General features: G+C 40.7%; 1 protein-coding gene across 1 annotated transcript; it reads left to right on the forward strand.

Annotated features, from left to right (window-relative positions):
* Positions 1-6829: 6829 nt before the first annotated feature.
* On the forward strand, positions 6830-17342 carry LOC308095682 (5-hydroxytryptamine receptor 3E-like; the record flags this gene model as incomplete). The annotated part of the gene is made up of 8 exons (XM_080442725.1): positions 6830-6856; positions 7933-8037; positions 9253-9359; positions 11069-11238; positions 11633-11796; positions 13988-14198; positions 16231-16419; positions 17044-17342. The coding sequence occupies 8 exons, from the start codon at positions 6830-6832 to the stop codon at positions 17340-17342; spliced, it is 1272 nt and encodes a 423-aa protein (XP_080298851.1).
* Positions 17343-21054: the final 3712 nt, after the last annotated feature.

The following is a 21054-nucleotide window of genomic DNA, read 5'->3' on the forward strand; positions in this document are numbered from 1 at the left end:
TGAGCTTGTAGATCTGCTATTTTCGTCTAATGTTCCCCTCAGGATAGTGATGTGAGGTTTCAAGTCGTTAAAAAAACATAAATAAAAAGTCCCTGTCACACAAAGTTTTGGCGCCCCCCTGTCGTTTTGGCGCTCCCCTAGGGGTCCTGGACCCCTTGTTGAAGACCCATGTTGTGTTGTGTTTGTTGAAATTGCTCAATATTTCATAGTTTTGCGTTTCTTTATGTGAAGGCTTTGTTGGTTGGAATTTGAGTTAATACTATTGGACACACAAAGTCCCATACAATTTGCTTAAGTAATTATATGTGCTTGATGTGGATATGGATTAGTAGAAACCATTGACTAGTTTTTCACGTGAGAGGAACATCCCTGCATGTCGTTTTTACTCTCCCTCTCCCCCTTCCCCTCCCCCTCCTCCTCCCTTCTTTGTCCGGACGTTGATTGAGAGATTGATTCCACCTGGGCAAGCCATCTGAAGATGTTTGAGGTTTGTTCTTGATGCTTGAGTGTTCTGGTATTTAAAGGACTACCAATTTGTCAGTTCACAGGATTATTGTCTTTCAGTTTCAGTTTCAGTGTGTTCAGTCGTGTTGCTTTTGATTACAAAACATACATTAATCACTTCAGCCCTACACATTTCGGCTTTTTGAAAATAGCCAATCTATCTTGTATATCTGCTATTTTCAAAAGATTTGTATACATTTGAAAACTTAAAATGGGATATTCTGCATAATGAGTACTTTTACTTTTGATACTTTAAGTACATTTTGATGCCAATACTTCTGTACTTAATTAACTCAAGTACATTTTGAATTCCGGACTTTTACTTGTAAGGTCACACCGCACTTTTAGTTTACCTATGGGGCGTAATCTGCCAATGCTTTGTCAATGCAAATGCGTGGATTCATGGTCTTGCGCATCTTTCACTCGAATCCACGCATGAGGAAGACTTTACTGTCGAAACGTTGCTTTCTTTTTAATAAACGTTTTGCATCGCGGCTAAGAGCTGTGAGGCCTCATCCTTAATTTAATTAACCAATAAAATTAGATTAAATAAAAATGTTTTTGTGAGATCTTTACTGACAATAAAGAATATCAGTTACAAGCATGCAGAAGTAATCTGACGTCAAGGGGTTGGACCTGGTAAACAAATGTCCCGTTCTCAACAAATACTCATCGAAAAATTACCAAACTAGTATGGAAATGCTCTGAATATTTCCATTTTTTTTGTGGGTGGTGGTGTGTGGTCGGGTGCATTTCAAGCAAGTCTCTTATTAGTGCATGTTGTGTCCTATGTATTATCAATGGAATTCCTGAGACGGTGCATTGTGCCTTCTGAGGAATTCTATGAATGTCTATGAGTGACCCTGGAAGGCGCATAATGCTGTCGAGGGCGCCCCTGGACATCACTATGTGCCGTGACAGGGTTCTGACCAAACGTCAATATGTGCCTTCTTGGGAGTGAGACCGTGTTGATATATATATATATATATATATGTGTGTGTGTGTGTGTGTGTGTGTGTGTGTGTGTGTGTGTGTGTGTGTGTGTGTGTGTGTGTGTGTGTGTGTGTGTGTGTGTGTGTGTGTGTAAATGGATTTGATTGAAATAATATGAAATATATATTTGATTAAAAAAATAACTGATCTACATTCTCACAACACATCATCGTGTTGTATATCTGCTATTTTAGCTATTTTTGTGTGTCACTGAGGAAGTATTAAATAGGGCTTAAGTGGTTATTCAGACTAATCAATTCAGCCCGCTTATTTATTTATTTTAAACGCAATTGGACTTTTTTCATGTTGATTCGTTGATACTACATAATAGAATAAAAACCATTATGAAAGAGAGAAAAAAATCACTAAGAACAACATTTATAGTTGCAGCCCTAGTGACTGTAAAGGTGAAACACTTATTTCCTGATGGTGAAAACAGCTGACATGTTGCTGGTGTTGCTGATGATGATCAATGTTTTTACCGTTCATGTGAGAAAAGGAACAGGACATGTCTATGATACCTGCATGGCGTGACCCGGATTCGAACCAGGGTTGCTGCGGCCACAACACAGAGTACTCACCACTATACGATCAAGGTAAGATGTGTCAGCCTACGGGTCAGGAAGATTCCAGCTTTGACTCCTGGTTAGCTCGCAGTTCTCTCCACATTCTGACAATATCCCTGTAGCTTTGAGTGGATATGAAGAACTTTCTGGAATGCTTGAAATTCCGTTGCAGGAAAATCTTTAAAAGTCATGTGTGAGAGCAAATGGTAAATTCTGCATTTCACATTCCGTGTTATACAATCAGGTTCCAAGCGCCCCATCACATTCAAGCGGTTTACTTTTTGGACATTAACATGATTTATAAATGTCAAGAGGTCGGTTGATCCAGTCATCTGTAATGGTCCTGATGCATTCATAATGACAATTGCTATAATTGCTATAATGTGTATACCAACAGCAATTGTAAGCCCAGTGGGATGCAGTACAGTGCAGTGCCCCAAAAACGCTTCACGTTTGCTTTACATACTTTTCTGAAACCATGTAATAACTATTTATTGCACTCAATAACAGTGTCATAATCACTGAAAAGCATTTTAGTCTATCCTTGTTAACTCAATATTTGTACCGTTCATGTGAGAAAAGGAACAGGACATGTCTATGATACCTGCGTACCGTGACCCGGATTCAAACCAGGGTTGCTGCGGCCACAACGCAGACCACTATACGATCACGGAAAGCAAACAGAGGTGTAGAATGAACAAGAGATGCCATTCTGTATACACAACACTTGGCAGCCATGTTTTTTACAAATGTCACAGTACCACCCAGTAATAATAAATGTATTCCTTATTGATATCAAAATAAATCTCTTTAAAGCTTCAACAGAATGTGAATTACATGTATAGGTGATGAATTCACCAATCCTGGGCATTATGGCATGTAGAAAAGGGAGACATGTCCAATTACATTGTTAAACATGCTTACAACCAATTGCTTTAATATATAATTGTACTTTTAAAATTACTTGTGTAGGGCGAATAATGAAGGAGTAATGGCCTTTTAAGGAACCTTTGGTCAGATTTTGGTAATTTTTTGATATCCAGCTACCATAATTGACGAGCCCACTCATGGAGTGACGAGCCCACTCGTGGAGTCTGCATGTTGAGGGTCTCCAAGCAGACACATGGCCCAAATAACTCCAAACTTACCATTACAATTCCTCAATATTCTGCCTGTGTCCACACCTGCTTCCCATACCGTTACTGTACTTGCAGGATGTACAATTAATATGAAACGCATTACGCCCCAATACTTATGCAAATCACTTCGCCAGCTCGCAATTTACTTCCGGATGGTTCTTTTGACAGCCAATCATCATCATCTGCGACAAAAACTGAGCACCTTCGTTGCCACATCCGTGAAACGGGCAAGAAACAAGCGCTGCCGTGGTCTATGCAAACTAGTCCCAAAAGCGCGCCCAAATAAGCCCCAAATCGCTTATACAAAAGGCAGACCTGGCAACGCAGGCTACGACAATCACGTTCGAGAGATCTACAGGCTATGGGGCAGAGACGCTATATGCCACACACCGTATCTTAGCAACAACGAAAGCGCTACCTCTCATTGGTCGTGTTATACTGAGGGCAGTTTCCAGATAGCAGCATCCAATACTCGCTCAGACACACAGCTCCCTGCCGAAATCACAGACGCAGTAACGGTAGGGCTCCGTAATAGTTGGGCGAGCTGAGCTGGACAGCACAATCACCGTCATTTCTTTATCGCCCTGTCATTCCTATTGTCAAGACTTTAGGTCACTGCAGACTGCTACTAATGTAACAAATGTTTATGTCCACTACTGTGATAGCGTTCGTTGTATTTGAATGATTAGTGGCCAGGGGTGCTTAACATGAGCCGTTAGCATGCGGCTAACGCTAACGCACTTTTACCGTAGCATGTAGCTAACGCTAACGTGGTTGTCGTGGCTGACGCAGCTGTGAAGTCACGTTGTCAACAATGACAGTTAGTGTGGCAAATGTTACTATTCCTGCTCAGTTAGTCCATTGTAGATGGTGCACCCACATAAGCCCAAAATCGCTTATACGACAAACAGACCTGCCAACCCTCATCGTACACACAGCATTAGCTGCTAACGTGGCCTGCAACTTGGGTTCTGTTGCTGCTGGTTGTTAATGCAGCCTGCTAATAGTGTCTAAAGCATGTATGTGAATGTTTATGTCCATTACTGTGTTGCCGTTAGTTGGGTTACATGACTATTAGCCAAGCGCTGCCTGTAATGAGGCGTTAGCGTGTAGCTAAGCTAATGAAAGAGTAGCGTTAGCATGCGGCTAATGCTAACGCTGTTGTCGTGACTGAAATGACTATGTTACACATCTTACCAACAACCTGTATGAACGTTAGTCTGGTAAATGTCATCAATGCTACCTAATTAGCCCGTTGAAGAGTTTCATTTTAGTGTATTTTGTGGGTTTTTGGGACACAATGTAACGGCAGCGACGCGTTGCTGCACCATCACAGAGCATCATGGGAAATGTAGTAATTTCTGCTAATTTCGGTTCTACTGTGTTAAGCTTGTGTTACATTACTGCTGCTTAAGCCCCTGCATGCTACCAAATGAGGTGGTCACCCTAGCACCGTTTGTGACCACCGAAACGGGCCTTAGGTGGACCCCACCTAGGCAATTCTATGTGAGGCCGAGGTGGGTCTTAACTGGGATGCACATGTGGGCTATAAGTGGGTTGTACCTGGGCCTTAGGTGTATTCCAACCAACCAGAGTGCAGTGGCCATCACTCCAAATGTTGTGACGTCAGGGCTCTCAATACTGCACATTGGGGGAGTAGGAGGGGTGCAGGGCGGGCGCACAGATCGCTGAACCAATGGTAGCCCACGGATGTTTTCTCTCAAGATTTAAAAGCCGCCCTTCTATGCCACATATCAGACGCGCTACAGGGTCGTTACTGACCGAGCCATGGCCCCACTGGCTACGCCACTCATATGCGCTGCCAAGTGGGCGCGGGCACTAAGTGGGCGCGGGCACTAAGCATTAAGTACACCTGATAATACAATAAACCATTGAGAAACCTTTTGTTCAAATTATTTTGGGGTCAAACCATATTTGCACCCGCCTAAGACTTGAACTTATGAATCTATTTTCAAGAAGTCATCCCTTGAGCAATTCAGAAATCTAACCCTATATATATATATATATATATATATATATATATATATATATATATATATATATATATATATATATAAGCTGTGCACTGTGGCCTATATTCTCCATTCAAATTAAATAAATAAATTACAACTTTTATGAATATGATTAATATGGTTCTGACTCCACCTTGTCATACCTTGCTTCGTGACATGAAGTCAGCACTCCATGATACGTTGCATGAAATGCAAATAAACCCAGACATCTGGAATCACAAGAGAAAGCCATTTGCATTCGCTCTAAATCCCACTGAATTTCTAGCACACAAACATCAGCATCACGTTTCACAGGTTGAACTATTTTGGTTCGAAATGTTTGAAAAGTTGATGTGTGGCCATCAGATGTCACCCCTACCACGAAGGGGTGGGGGTGAAATCCAGTGGTGTAAAGTAACTAAGTACATTTACTTAAGTCAAAGTTTTAGGTATTTTTACTTTCTTCAGTATATTTACAATTTTCAATACTTTTACTTCTACCCCACTTCATCTCAGAGGAAATTATTGTACTTTTACTCCAATACAATTATATAAAAACTTTAATTACTAGTTACTTCGTAGATTATTATTACAAAACACACTAACCACTTCAGCCGAATATATATTTCGGCCATTTGAAAATAGCAGTTTGAACACAATGCTTGTAGATCGGCTATTTTCAAAAGATTTTTCACACATTTTGAACTTGTGAAACGGGACAGTCTGCACAACGAGTACTTTTACTTTTAGTACTTGAAGTATATTTTGATACCGATACTTTTGTACTTTTACTCAAGTACATTTTTAATACGGGACTTTAATACGGGACTTTAATACTGCAATGTATATCTACAATGCAGTATTGGTACTTTTACTTAAGTATAACATGTGAGTACTTCTTCCATCACTGGTGAAATCCCCCCGGTGTGAGAGTCACACACCTCTGTGGTTATAGTTCTCATCCACCTGCAGACGCACAGACTTACAAAGCCATCCATCACAACTGAAGCTCTGTTGTCCAAACACCTATAGGCAACAGAACAGAACACAAATGTAAAAAGACACCTGATTTGCTGAAAGTTTTTTTATTTTTTATTATTATTATTTTATGCTGTCTGTGCCACTGTGTGTCTTATTTGACAGCCTGGTGACACAAGGTTAATTTGGGATTAGCAAGAGTTTGCAAGTAGGTATTGGATTAGATCCTTCTGCACAGTTTTAAAAACGTTTTAAAATTCTGCAATCGTGCCTCTCTGAAGGATTGATTAATACGAAGAAATTGAATAGTTTAAAAAAAACTATGATCCAGTAATTTTCTGGGGAAAGTTAACTGTTACTTTACTTTACTTTATTTTTTATTTGGACAGGACAATATGTCAATGTACATTCAGTACATGAATGTGATTTCAATAAGATGAAAATGATCTCATGTAAACATGCCGGATTTACGTAGCTGGAAGCTCATTTCCATCCGCAGTCCCTGCACACGTCAATCAAAATTGATTGTTTATGTAAAATACCTTTGCTTTGGTTATAAATTAATCTGTGATCTGCAGCCATTTGGGAGCTGAAGAAAACATTACACTCTGACAACGTTGAAATCACAGTGTGATTGATGGCTGACAAGAATTCTAAACTGAAGGTAAATTATGTTTTCATGGTGCATACTGTAGTCTCATGTGTAGGTTAATTGTAAGACAAAAAAATTTGATTAAGCTCTGATTGTGATAAACACTTCTAGTTCTGTCATGTTTAACTGTTGATTACATTACTTAATCTTGCTAATGTCAATTGTAGCTGCTCCAGCCATCAGTCCAGCCCTTTGTGATTTTGTGCATCATTACCATCAGTGTCATGAAGGGTAAGGAGTGGTCTTTTAATATTGATGCAGATGCTTCATTGTTGTTGTTATCTTGCTCCAACCACCACCCCAGCATCGACCTGTGGGCTCTAATTCTGTATGAAAATGTTCAGAATAAGAATAATAGCATATCTACAAGAATCAACATGGTTTTATTTTATTTGTAACTAACTTTTAGTTAATACTTCTAGTAGAAGTAGTGGAATGTTGTCACACAGGGGTCGGCAACCTTTTTGATATGAAGTGCCATGTTTTTTATTTTCTTGACAGTCAGTGTGCCATGTCAACATTAAGAATGATGACACCACATCAAAATGTACATACATAGGAACCTTTATTTATTTTTCTTCTTTTTAAATATTTTCAGGATTAGACTCTAACCCGATGCACCTATCCCCCAGACTCCCTCCCCAGTCAGAGTTCAGAGTTTGAATGAATGAAATTACGTTCAGGATGTAATTTGCGATTTCATTGACTACATTTAAAAAATATATTTAACTTTAAAGAAAAGCCTCTCTCACACTTGTGGCACTGTGCCTGTGTCCAGTGACCACCCTGCCCTGTGCCAATGTTGGCACCCGTGCCTATGGTTGCCCACCCCTGAAATAATAACATGATATATTAAAGCAAGCTCACAATGTGTCCCAATTCACCATGTTGTGAGCTTGCATATTGGCTATATTCAGCGTTCATTGTACAACAAGGTATAAAGGGTTTTAGTGGTTAATCAGTTCACTTAAAGTCTGTAAGAGAACAAATAACCATAGCATGCTCATGACCAGAGTCGTCCCACAGTTCCATGTGACGGTGCCATTGTATTGAACTGTACGCGTCCGGATCACCCTGCTCTCCTTGAGGCTCTGGGACCTGTCTTCAAGCTGAGCGCCATACGGCCCGTCATGAATGTGTCGACGCCCACTTATGTCAACACATCCTTCATCCTGTACGCTATTCTCGGCGTGGTACGTCCTCTTGTAGAATCACTCAGTGAACATTCTGTTCTCCACAACATAATTATTGCAGTGTGGACCCCAGAGGTCAGCAACCCTTTTTGACATGAAGTGCCATGTTTTTATGTGCTTGATAGTCAGTGTGCCATATCAACATTAACACCACACCAAATTCAAGTATTTCCAACAGATTATGTGCAGGATGCAGGGGTCATCAATATGTCCGTAGACGGACAAATGTGTCCATGGCAAATTTTTGATTTTGTTTTTTACACCATTATAATGTTCTTGTTTTGATCATAAGACCCAATTACTGAATGTCAGTTTCCAGGTTTTCTTCGGAATATGTATGATACTGATTTACTACGTCACTATGGCACATTAGGAGTGCACTAGGACAGTAGTTATAAAACAACAACAAAAAAGTACTAGTGGTTCTCAAATGTTTTATGTGCAAGGACCCCCTTAAAGGGTTAGTTCAGAGTTTTTGAGTATTTTCTGTAGGAAATACTTACCATTAATGTAGTGGTTGCAAAGGTATTAATTGATTGCCCGAGTCCCGTGGTCAGAGTAAAAAAAACTTGCGTCATGTTGATCTATTTCTACCATATAGTGCCGGTTTCGTTCAACTTCGACCCCTCTGTCACATGGTACTATCTTTTATGTCCAGAATCACTTATATATATAAATATATATATATATATATATATATATATATATATATATATATATATATATATATATATATATATATATATATATATATATATATATAATAATTTATTAATTATTATTATTTTCTTTTTTATAAAAAACAAAAAACAGGATGAAAAGGCTCAGCTTCTGACTACATATATCTGGCTTGAATTTGTGAGTATTTTATCTTAAATGTATTTGTGGCAGACCACTATTTGGACGTTACTTCATTTCTTTCACTGTGTTCTACATTCTGACAACAATGCAACAGTCCAAAACTCAGTAATGACAATACAAATATTCTGCATTGTCTAGCTATGACTTAATTATTAAAGGAGTAGTTCACCCAAAAAATGACTTATTTTATATCAGTTACACACCCCATGAAGCCTTTAATTCATGGACATTTTAAAGTTGTTGTCGAAGCCAATAATTTGATGACGGGTCAACTACTCCTTAAACACAGCATCCATATAAACTACTGCAGGCCTGGTTTGTGTGCAGCACAGTAACACTGGTTTGTTGTTTTAGGGCTGGATGAATGAGTTCTTCAGCTGGGACCCGGTCCAGTGTGGCACCGACATTATTACTCTACCCAGAACAAAGTTTTGGGTTCCAGATGTAGTGATCAACGAAATGTGAGTTCTGTTACATGTACTACATCATACATGGGAAACTGGCGGCCCGGGGGCCACATGCGGCCCCCACCTTCACTTAATGCGGCCCGCAGGTTAATATGGGAATACTGATATAATATTGATTTCGGCTGTTACAATTCCAAACATAAAAACATGACCCGCTTTAATTACTTCAGTCTATATTAGTAGCTTAATTACTAGTATTAAAATTCTATTGACTTTTTTATGTCCAATGTATTTGATTTGTATTTAAGTTCATAAAGTTAACATAAGTATAACTAAATGCATTTGAAATTAAATGAAAATACTTTTCAGGATTATAATTAAAAAATAGTGGGAAAAAAAAATCTGGATTCCAATTAAAAAATAGCAAAAATAGCAGATCTACAAGCTCAAAACGTTTTGAGCTTGTAGATCGGCTATTTTAGCTACTTTTGTGTGATATAATGAAAATAGTTTAAATACGGAGATAAGAGGAGTCTGCCTGACAGTATGCAATCTGGCCCTCTGGAATGAGTGTGGAAGTATAGTGGCCCTCTCCATCATCAAAGTTGCCCACCCCTGTACTACATGATTGTCTCTTAACAGGTAGAGTTGTTCCAATACCGATACCAGTATCGGAAAAGCTGCCGATACTGCCCAAAAATGCTGGTATCAGTATCAGCGAGTATGCCAGTGTATGCCAATCCGATATCCACGTCATTTATAACATGATGTTTTCATTTGCACTGAACAATTATTTTCAGTTGACGTTGCAGTACTGTTTTATACTCTTACTGTACTATTTACATTATTATTCTACTAACTTGTGGCTGCACTTTAACTATTATATGGAATTGTTATTTATTCCTAGATTGTTCTTTTATTACATGTTGGTACTGTATCGGTACTCGGCATGATAGCCTGGCATTGGCCAGTGAACCCACGTGATGAGTTTAGCTAATGCCCTGATGATGGGTTAAACACGAGGAATGACTTTAAAAGACTTAACTAAAAGACAGTGGTGTAAAGTAACTAAGTACATTTACTCAAGTACTGTACTTAAGTACAATTTTGAGATATTTTTTACTTTACTGGAGTATTTCCTATTTTCAGTACTTTTACTTCTACTCCACTACATCTCAGAGGCAAATATTGTACTTTTACGCCACTACAATTATTTGAAAACGTTAGTTACTTGTTACTTTGCAATTATCAATTATTATATAATAGAACGTACATTAACCACTTACCTTGCTATGTACAGTGTATAGCAACATACATTTGTTGTAATTCTTTAATAAATATTTGAAGTTTTTCAGAAAACTTAGGTCAGGATTTCGAAGGCGTTTTTAGAATCGGCCTCAGGTCTTAATGGGTTAACCACTTCAGCCCTATTTTATACATAGGCTATTTGAAAATAGCCGATCTACAAGCTCACAACGCGTCGTATTGCGACGCATTGTGAGCTTGTAGATCTGCTATTTTCAAACATTTTAGTACTTTTACTTTTGGTACTTTAAGTACATTTTGATACCAATACTTTTGTACTTTTACTCAAGTAAATTTTGAATTCCAGACGTTTACTTGTAACGGAGTACTTCTGAATTGCAGTATTGATACTTTTACTTAAGTAAAACATTACTGAGTACTTTTTCCACTTCCGCTAAAAGGTCATTCTAGAGCTGTATGACATCAGTCTGCCGTTCTGCTTTGTTCCCGTTTTGCAGCATGGAAGCGAGCGATGCCCCGTCTGTCCCCTACGTGACCGCCAATCACAACGGCTGGATAGTAGACTCGCTGCCCATGAGGGCAGTCAGCTCCTGCAACCTTGACATCTACACCTTCCCCTTTGACGTCCAGAACTGCACTCTCACCTTCAATTCCTACATGTACTTTGGTGAGGCGTACCGCTTTGCTCAAGGAGGGCTCCTCCTCAGCACCCAAATGTCACATTCAGTTTTGTCTCAGATACAAATAGTTTTTGGTTGTTCCCTCACATGTACTTTGAATACTACTAATGGATAATAATCACTTTGACTTTTCAGGATTCAAATTCAAAAGCATCAAAAGTAGCAGATCTACAAGCTCAAAACACTTCGTGCTGCGCTTTGAGCTTGCGGATCTGCTAACTTCTGATACTTTTGTGTGACGCTGTATGATCAAGCAGGGCGTTAATTTGCAAAGAAAACAAAGTTGGAGATGAGAGGTTTCAGCCCGCCAGGAACACATCATTACCTTTTTCTTCATATTGCCTTGTATAATCTCTCCTTTGGTCCATCTTCTCCTCTCAGAGAATCATTTGAGATTGACTCTTGACATACCAGTGGAGGTCATTCTGAAGCGTTCCAAGGAGTTGATGACAACCATGGGAGAGTGGGAGCTGATGGACATCACGTGCACTAAAAGTGTCTATGTTCTTGCTGGATTTGGAGCCATTGATAACCTTGCATTCCATGTACGTTTAAATCTGATATATATACATATATATATTGTTTTGCTTTTTTCCCCTCCAATTTAGTCGTTATGCCAATGAATTCCTCCCCAGGGACATTTGTGTGCTGTCACTGCTGTTGTATCCTACTGACTCACCTGCCAGCGGGGAACCCCCACCGGGAGGACGTAGGGCCTTCGTCCTACTCCTCCCGCCCAACACTCCCTCCCGACAGGTGCCGCCCCCAGCCCGTAGGAATACGCGCAGTGACAAATATCACCTTCCCCGCCCGCCCCCAGCCCGTAGGAATCCGCATATATATACGAAAACGGGCCAATTGTGTTCGTGTAGACGCTCGCGGTGGTGGGCAGGCACTTTACCACTGCGTCACCCGAGCACTTTATAACTAAAATCTTAAACATAGTCTATGCCTGGAATATACTGATAGCAGATATTATGATTTGTAGTAATAATCAGTGGTGTAAAGTAACTAAGTACATTTACTCAAGTGTACTTAAGTACAATTTTGAGATACTTTTACTTTACTGTAGTCTATGCCTGGAATATACTGATAGCAGATATTATGATTTGTAGTAATAATCAGTGGTGTAAAGTAACTAAGTACATTTACTCAAGTGTACTTAAGTACAATTTTGAGATACTTTTACTTTACTGGAGTATTTCCAATTGTCTATTCACCTGTTTCCTAGGCTGTGTGTTTTCCACTTCCTGTCGATTTCATTGGATATCATTGGTCATCTGACCAGTTTCATTGGATTTCATTGGATCAAATCGGCAGGAAGTGGAAAACACACAGCCTAGGAAACAGGTGAATAGAGCGCCGAAGTCCTGACGTCACTGCCAGTAGAGGGCGCATTCCGCAGGTTCATGGCTTTACTTTTTGTATTGATATCTGTCACGATCTGGTGGTGTGGTGAGGACCCAAGTGCAGACAGCCAGGCAGAGTAGTGTTCAAAACCCAAGATTGGGATTTTATTGCAGTCTAACATACAGACAGAGGATGTGACACAAACAATGATCCGACAAGCACTGACTGGGGAACAAGACTAATATACACATGAGGGCTGATTACACATGAGATACAGCTGGAGAAGACAACATAGAACCAGAACAACTAGAACACAACATAGAAATACAACACCTAGACAGGCACAGTCTGTGACTGTGACAGATATCCTCATTGGGGAATCTTAGATCGCTTCATATAAGAACTGTGTTCCAAAAATAAACACACCACCCTGGCGTTTTTACTCATATGGATATGAAGCATCGACTGAAGGTGTAAATGTACACATTTACCCAAAGAGTAACACAATATAAACACTAGAAACGAGTCAAACAACCCAAAGACTACATTTCCCATGAACGCGGCTGCTGTGGGGACAGTGAATTCAGACCCGGAAGTAGTAGTTCTTAAGACTTTTAAGGCAGAATTAATTCCATTTTCGCCAGAAACAGGCTGTATCAAATATGAATGAATATCATAAACGATGCAGAGCCACCCCCCTGACAAAAACGCCAGGGTGGTGTGTTTATGTTTGGAACACAGTTCTTATATGACGTGATCTAAGATTCCCAAATGGGGATTTCAACACAAAAAATAAAGCCACGAACCCTGGAACAGCGCCCTCTACTGGCCCGCTACTGGCAGTGACGTCAGAATTCGGTGCTCTATACTTTTACTTCTACTCCACTACATCTCAGAGAAAAATGTTGTACTTTTACTCCACTACAATTATTTGAAAACTTTAGTTACTAGTTACTTTGCAGTTATAAATTATTACATTATAAAACATACATTAACCACTTTAGCCCTATTTTATACATAGGCTATTTGAAAATAGCCGATCTACAAGCTCACAACGCGTCGCGATGCGACGCGTTGTGAGCTTGTAGATCTGCTATTTTCAAACATTTTAGTACTTTTACTTTTGGTACTTTAAGCATATTTTGATGCCGATACTTTTGTACTTTTACTCAAGTAACATTTTGAACACAGGCCTTTTACTTGTAACAGAGTACTTCTACATTGCAGTATTGATACTTTAAATTAAGTAAAAAATTTAAAAATGACCAAAAAAAAAAGACTTTTTCCACCACATATACTGATAGCAGATATTATGATTTGTAGCAATAACACCCTGAACCCGGAAGCAGTGAACCTATAGGAATGGTTTGTTCTCGTCCCCTGCAGATCAGACTGAGACGCAGGGCTACTCTCTACGTGGTGAACCTCCTCCTTCCCAGCTGTTTCCTCATCACAGTGGACCTCTTCAGCTTCCTGCTTCCTCCCCAGAGCGCCGACCGCTCCTCCTTCAAGATGACCCTCATCCTGGGCTACACCGTCTTCCTCCTCATGATGAACGAGCTGCTGCCGGTCACTGGAAGCAGCGTACCTCTCATAAGTCAGTATAGTACAAAGCTGTCCAGACATAAAGGCCAGACGACTATACTGTAGCTATAGCCTTCTGTACGGCTTAACTGGAATGTCATGTTTCTGAAGGACCATGGATTGTTTGTGTGTGCGTGTGCGTGCGTGTGTGCGCGTCTGTGTGTGTGTGTGTGTGTGTGTGTGCGTTTGTGTGTGTGTGTGCCAGTGTTGATTTTGTCGACTAAAACTATGACGAAAAATATCCGTCGACTACCTTTTCTCACTGACGAAAACGAAATAAAAACGAAATAAAAACTAAGCAACGATGACTAAAACTAAGAATAAATATATTGACAATTTCATCAACAAATAAAAACTAGACTAAAATGTTATGGAGGGACTAGTGGAGAAGAGATCCAGTTGAACTAAAAGACTCGGGTGTTGCGCTCTGAAAATGGCAGATCTACAAGCTCACAACGCGTCACCCTGCGGCTTGTAGAACGGCTATTTTCACCATGCAACCAAGTGTAAAATCAGCCATTACGATGCCATCAAGGCACCGCCAAAACACATTTTAGCCGACTAAGTCGACTGTAGATTTAGTCTAGACTAAAACTAAAACATTTCAGACAACTAAAATATGACTAAAACTAAATCAACATTTGCTGTCAAAATCAACACTGGTGTGTGCGTGCATGCGTTAGGGTTGCCAACAGCCCCTTGAAATACAGAATCGTCCCTTATTTGGACACTAAAAGTCGTGTCCCCTTATTGAACTGATGAGGGACCCACTTTGCTCCTTATTTGTGGGAATCAATCAATGACACATGTGTTACAAGTTCAGACAGCTCATATACATACAGTATGTACAGTATACTACGATACAGGTTGTTAACCACTTAAACCCTCTAGACTTAATAAACTGGACCTGAGTTGTCTCTGTACTTGGACCGTTTTTTACCGGGTTGCAAAACCTGGTCTACATCTACACTCGCTAGTCCTGACTTTTGAATCACTTTTTCCTCATTGGCTGGTCCTTTAGCCAATGAGGGCTCAATGTCTCAGAATATGGGATCTAAAAACATTGCCATGTTTAGTGAGAGAAATAAGCAACCATATGGGATCTAAAAACGTTGCCATGTTTAGTGAGGGAAATAAGCAACCTGGTATAATAGGACAATATGTCATATCTTGTTTTTTTTCAGTCTACACCAAATCAATTTGCCAAAAATAGCCAGAATTATGGATGCTGTGTTTTAAGTGAATAATACAGAAAAACTATACATATATACAGTGAGATTTTATCTTTTTCCTGGCGTCCCTTATTTTTTCTTGGAAAAATACGCCCAGCCGGCTGTCCCGTATTTGAATTTCAGGTAGCTGGCAACCCTACCGTGCGTAAGTGTAATAATTACCACTATAGGCGGCTCAAGGACATGTAACGTCCTCCTGGAGAATGACTTCCACAAATCAGTGATTAGAGAAGGTTCCTAAATCACTTTGTTCAAGGTTCAAGGTTCAAGGTTGTACTTTATTGTTACATCTTATGTACAGGTAAATAAGAGTAAAACTTATGTTGGTTTGGCTTCAGACAATGCAGCAGCATAGGTAATGACAATAGAATAATGATATAAAACGTAAAAAGATTTAAAGAAAGAGAGTGCAAAAAGAGAATAAAAAGAGCATCAACAAATAAAATGTACATGTGCATAAAAATACAGAAAAAACTTGGCATGTTGTATACACCACCAGCATTTTTTTTCTTCAGTAGCTGCCACCTAACTTTGTGTAAACAACTTCACAGTATATTCTATAAACAGCAGATTAGGTACAGTAGGTGCAGTTCAGGCATAGTAGTGCAAGAAAAGGATGGATGGTTGGGCGGGGAAGGGGGGGGCAGCTTAGCATTTCCCTTTGCCCTTGTTCGTGTCTAGTCTGTTATCACATGTGAGTGGAGTGTGTGTTGGGAATAGAACCTTTCAGATGTGCTGCATGAGAACAATGCCATGTTGACTTCCATCACTCCTTCTGCTCTCCTTCTCTCCCTTGTATCTCTCTCTTCCCAGATGTGTTCTTCTGTCTCTGCCTGGCTCTGATGGTGGCCAGCCTACTGGAGACCATCCTCATCACCAATCTCCTGTGTGACTCCAGTTGGAACATCACTCCGGTCCCCCGATGGGTCCAGGTGTTGGTCCTACATATCCTGGGCCCTCTTCTAGGCCTTCCTCCAAAGCCCAAAGAAAAAACTAACTCAGGTATGGGAATAATATGGTATTAGTTATATGATCATAAAATATCAGTTTTATTCTACTATAGAACCCTAACCAAGTCCACATTTCTATATACATCTGATTATGTTACATACTCAATGGAACGGCAACGTTTACAAACTCTTCTCATAAAAACAACACAATGCATAGCATCCAATGAAAGGAAATAGCCAAGTACATTTAGCTGAGCATACATGCACTGAATTAGGAGTAGGCCTAATGTACCTGCATGTGCCAGGAGGGCCAGATGATGTCAGTTCAGAACTTTTCCGTTTGTATACACCGCGTTCACTCAAAGCTAGTGATATTTACCTACCATTAGTCCATACCCGTGGGGGGATATGCGCACATGATCTGGCAACCCGGGAGCCAGAGAACACAAAAACGCTAATAAACAGCTGACATTTGGTGAAATAAAAAAACGGGCGTCGCTGTTCCGTGCACATGGTAATGGTCAATGGCTGTGTGCAAATTCAGATCAATAGCTCCAGCCACTGAGGAGATTTTGGTCTCATTACGATTTAGGGCTCACCACACAGAGCTTTGTAGAATTTATTCTTGTTGACCAGCTATTTTACTATTTTAATGTCATGTATGCCTGTTTCCTAGAAGTGAATGCCTGCCCTCTGGTAGCAGTGGAGGACAAGGCTGGTGAGAAAGTTCCAGAGGAGAGGGGGCCTGAGGTGGAGGATAAGGCCCTGGAGGAGATGAGGAGGCTGGGTAAAGACCTCCAGGCCATCCGCCTCCAGGTGGACCAGCAGCTGACAGGGAACCAGAGCTCTGAGGAGTGGGTCCAGGTGGGCTTCATCGTTGACCGCCTGCTCTTCACCTTCTACATCATCTTCATAGCAGTCAGCTTCATTACCATCATCTGTATCTGGGCCAGCTCACATGCAGCTGATATGTAGATGACCACTGTTTGTTATACAAGGCCCATTATTGTAGACCAGGGGTCTTCAACGTTTTGCAGGCCAAGGACCCCTTAGCTGAGAGAGAGAGAGATGAAGCAAGGACCCCCACTACATGTTAAATGTGTTTTTAGACATTTAACAACTTAAACCCTCAATACTTTGTAAACTTGACCTTTGGCTCAGTACTTGGTCTGCTCTACTTTTCCCTGTATAACAAACTTTGCAGAAAATAGCCGATTTAGCGACGCGTTGTGAGCTTGTAGATCTGCTATTTTTGTCTAATGTTCCCCTCAGGATAGTGATTTGAGGTTTCAAGTGGTGAATCAAAAATAAATAAAAAGTCCCTGTCACACAAAGTTTTGGTGTCCCCCCTGTAGTTTTGGCGCTCCCCTAGGGGTCCTGGACCCCTTGTTGAAGACCCATGTTGTGACATAAATGTTTGTTGAAATTGCTCAATATTTCATAGTTTTGCTTTTCTTTATGTGAAGGCTTTGTTGGTTGGAATTGGAGTTAATACTATTGGACACACAAAGTCTCATACAATTTGCTTAAGTAATTATATGTGTGGTTGATGTGGATATGGTTTTGCAGAATCTAGAAACAAATGAACACTAAAAAAATCCTTGAAAACAATTGACTAGTTTTTCATGTGAGAGGATTCGGAACATCCCTGCATGTCCTTAATAATATCCCTCTCCCCCTCCCCCTCCCTTCTTTGTCCGGACGTTGATTGAGAGATTGATTCCACCCAGAGTCCTGCAATGGGCCGGGTACCCGCGGATACCCGACGGGTACCCGCGTTTGACGGGTGAAAACGGGTGAAATTTTTACTTTGATAAGATCACGGGTACTAGTGTGGCAGATTAGTGAAATAATCATTCACTTCCGGATACAAGTGCCAAAATTGGTACACATACTCCTTGGGTAGTACTGTTTTGATAAAACCTGTTAGCCACCTGAAAATCCAAGATGGCGACCATTTTTTCAACATGGCCGCCACCTCAGCGGAGCAGATAGTGATATAATCTTTCAGGTTGTGATACAAGGATTACATTTGGCACACGTACTCTGTAAGGGCCACTCTTATGGAAAAAGGCACTGGCCACTCAAAAATCCAAGATGGCGACCATTTTTTTCAAGATGGCCACCACCTTAGCGAAGCAGTTGGTGATATAATCTTTCAGGTTGTGATACAAGGATGAAATTTGACACATATACTCTGTAAGGGCTACTCTTATGGAAAATGCCGCTGGCCACTCAAAAATCCAAGATGGCGACCATTTTATTCAAGATGGCCACCACCTTAGCGGAGCAGTTGTGATTTAATCTTTCAGGTTGTGATACAAGGATGAAATTTGGCACACAAACTCTAAGGGCCACTTTTATGGAAAAAGGCACTGGCCACTCAAAAATCCAAGATGGCAACCATTTGTTTAAAAATGGCCGCCACCTTATTAGAGCAGATATTGATATAATCTTTAATTTATTTATTTTTTCATTGATTTTTGCAGCCTTGGCCATGGTAAGTGCCTCTGAGATTTCAGCAGCTTCAGCGGCTTGAGAGAGAGCCAATCCTACGTCTACCTCAAAAGTCAGGAACACATCTCTGCCATTTCTGTAAGGCTTAAGTTCAGAGATCTCTGCCATCAGTTTTTCCTTAGTCTGGTAGAGTTGACAGTAGGTGAGGTTACACCCAGTTGCTCCAGATGCTGCTGGCACAGGTTGCTCATATCTGCGAGACGGAAGCAGGACCATCGGAACTGAGACTGGATTCTACAATGTAGTTGACCAGTTCTGAGAGAAGCAGGGGAAGCATGTCTGGTTCTCGTTCACTCTCAGATGACTCTTTTTTAAGGGCTTTTAGGTGGGATCTCTCTCTGTTGTAATGACCAGAAAGACATGCACAGTGGTATTTCAGCTCCTGTGCTATGGCATCGCCACCACTCAGTTTAGTCAATAGTTTGCCATGTAGTGTCTGGGCACATTCATGTAGTCTGTTGTTCAGGTTCATTGTCATTACCTGTCTTAGGTCAGATATTTTATCACAAAATATGCAAGCCAGACTATCATGACGGCGGTTTGTGTGGCCTTCATCTATTTCACTACTTTAAGCATCTGACTGTCGCTTCCTCGCACAATCTAATTTGGTGTTGTTGAACATTAGTCGACAACTTGTGTGATATTTGCCTGGTTTCTTATAGCTTCTATGCCACCACCTTCATCCAGCCTGGCTGGGTTCAGGATCATTGGCATTTGATTGATCTCACGAAAGAGTGGAACATTGGTGGCAAGCATGGTGTAGCCATCATGTTGAGGAACATGATGGGTTGGTGGTGATACTAGGTCATCATTATTTTTGTTTATCTGACAAAGACAACATTTCTTCCAATCAGTTTGCCTGTTGGCTAACATTGGATTTGCGTTTGCCATTTTTTGGTGGATGGATTTCTGATTAAGGCCGAGGGGCTATCCTTTTACCAACTTAATCAAAGTGATAATGCACATTCAGGTATGGGATACAACTAGGTTCGGGTGACCTACACCTAGCCCGATCATTCATCCAGTGCCATTTTTCCCGTGTGATCTGTTCACCTTCCGGGTAAGTATACATGCACAAGTCATGAATAGCCCTGCTTACCCTTGGCTCGGCTCTCCCGCGCTGGCACACCCTGTCAATTCAGGCACGGCTATCTAACTACATCTATTACTAGCTAATTGACCGGGGCTGTTAGACAGCATTTGGGACACTGATAAGATATACTATTACTACAGTATTAGTAAAACTAGATCAGCTGACACTGAACCCCATGCTGAGTTACACAGCAGTGATGCCACCATTGTGCCCTGGTTGTGCAATGACTCTATTATAATAAGCTATATAAGACATAATGCTACAACTCAGGCCACCACTAAGGTGGTGGCCATCTTGAAAAAAATGGTCGCCATCTTGGATTTTTGAGTGGCTAACGGGTTTTATCAAAAGAGCACTACCTGAGGAGTATATGTGCCAATTTTGGTGCTTGTATCCAGAAGTGAACGATTCGCCTGTAATTCGCAGTTAATCTGCCCCACTATACGGGGACGGGCGGTACTGAACTAATCGCGGGCGGGTATCATTTTATTGTGAAAATTAGAGAGCACTGTTTCCGCCCAAACAACGTCACTTGTTTAACTTAACACAGCACAACTGCATGGAGCACGCTGGTCAGTTATCTTAACTCACAAAAACACATTGAACATCCTGTTAAACCTTCAAATTAAAACCGTCTGACGACGTTAACAATGACACATGTGTGCTGCGTAGATGTGCGTGGGTTAAGCTCGCTCCTCCGTCTTCACTTGATTTCTGTACGAACCTGACCTGACCTGACCACTGAATGTAGCGCTGTTGTTGAAGGCTGCTATATTTTTCAACACACTTTTCAATAGGATTTACATTTTACTCTGCATGTAATCACGGGTAAACGGGCGGACAACGGGTCGTTTATTTGACGGGCGGGGCGGGTCTGGTTCGTATTTTGAAATAATCACGGGTGACGGGTCGGTCTACGGATCTGAGTATTGACGGGCGGGGCCAAAATTGGACCCGTGCAGGACTCTGATTCCACCTGGGCAAGCCATCTGAAGATGTTTCAGTTTGTTTCTTGATGCTTGAGTGTTCTGGTATTTAAAGGACTACCAATTTGTCAGTTTACGGGATTATTGTCTT

The sequence above is a fragment of the Gymnoscopelus braueri genome (genome assembly GCF_963280865.1).
Source record: "Gymnoscopelus braueri genome assembly, chromosome: 11".
Classification (NCBI taxonomy): domain Eukaryota; kingdom Metazoa; phylum Chordata; class Actinopteri; order Myctophiformes; family Myctophidae; genus Gymnoscopelus; species Gymnoscopelus braueri.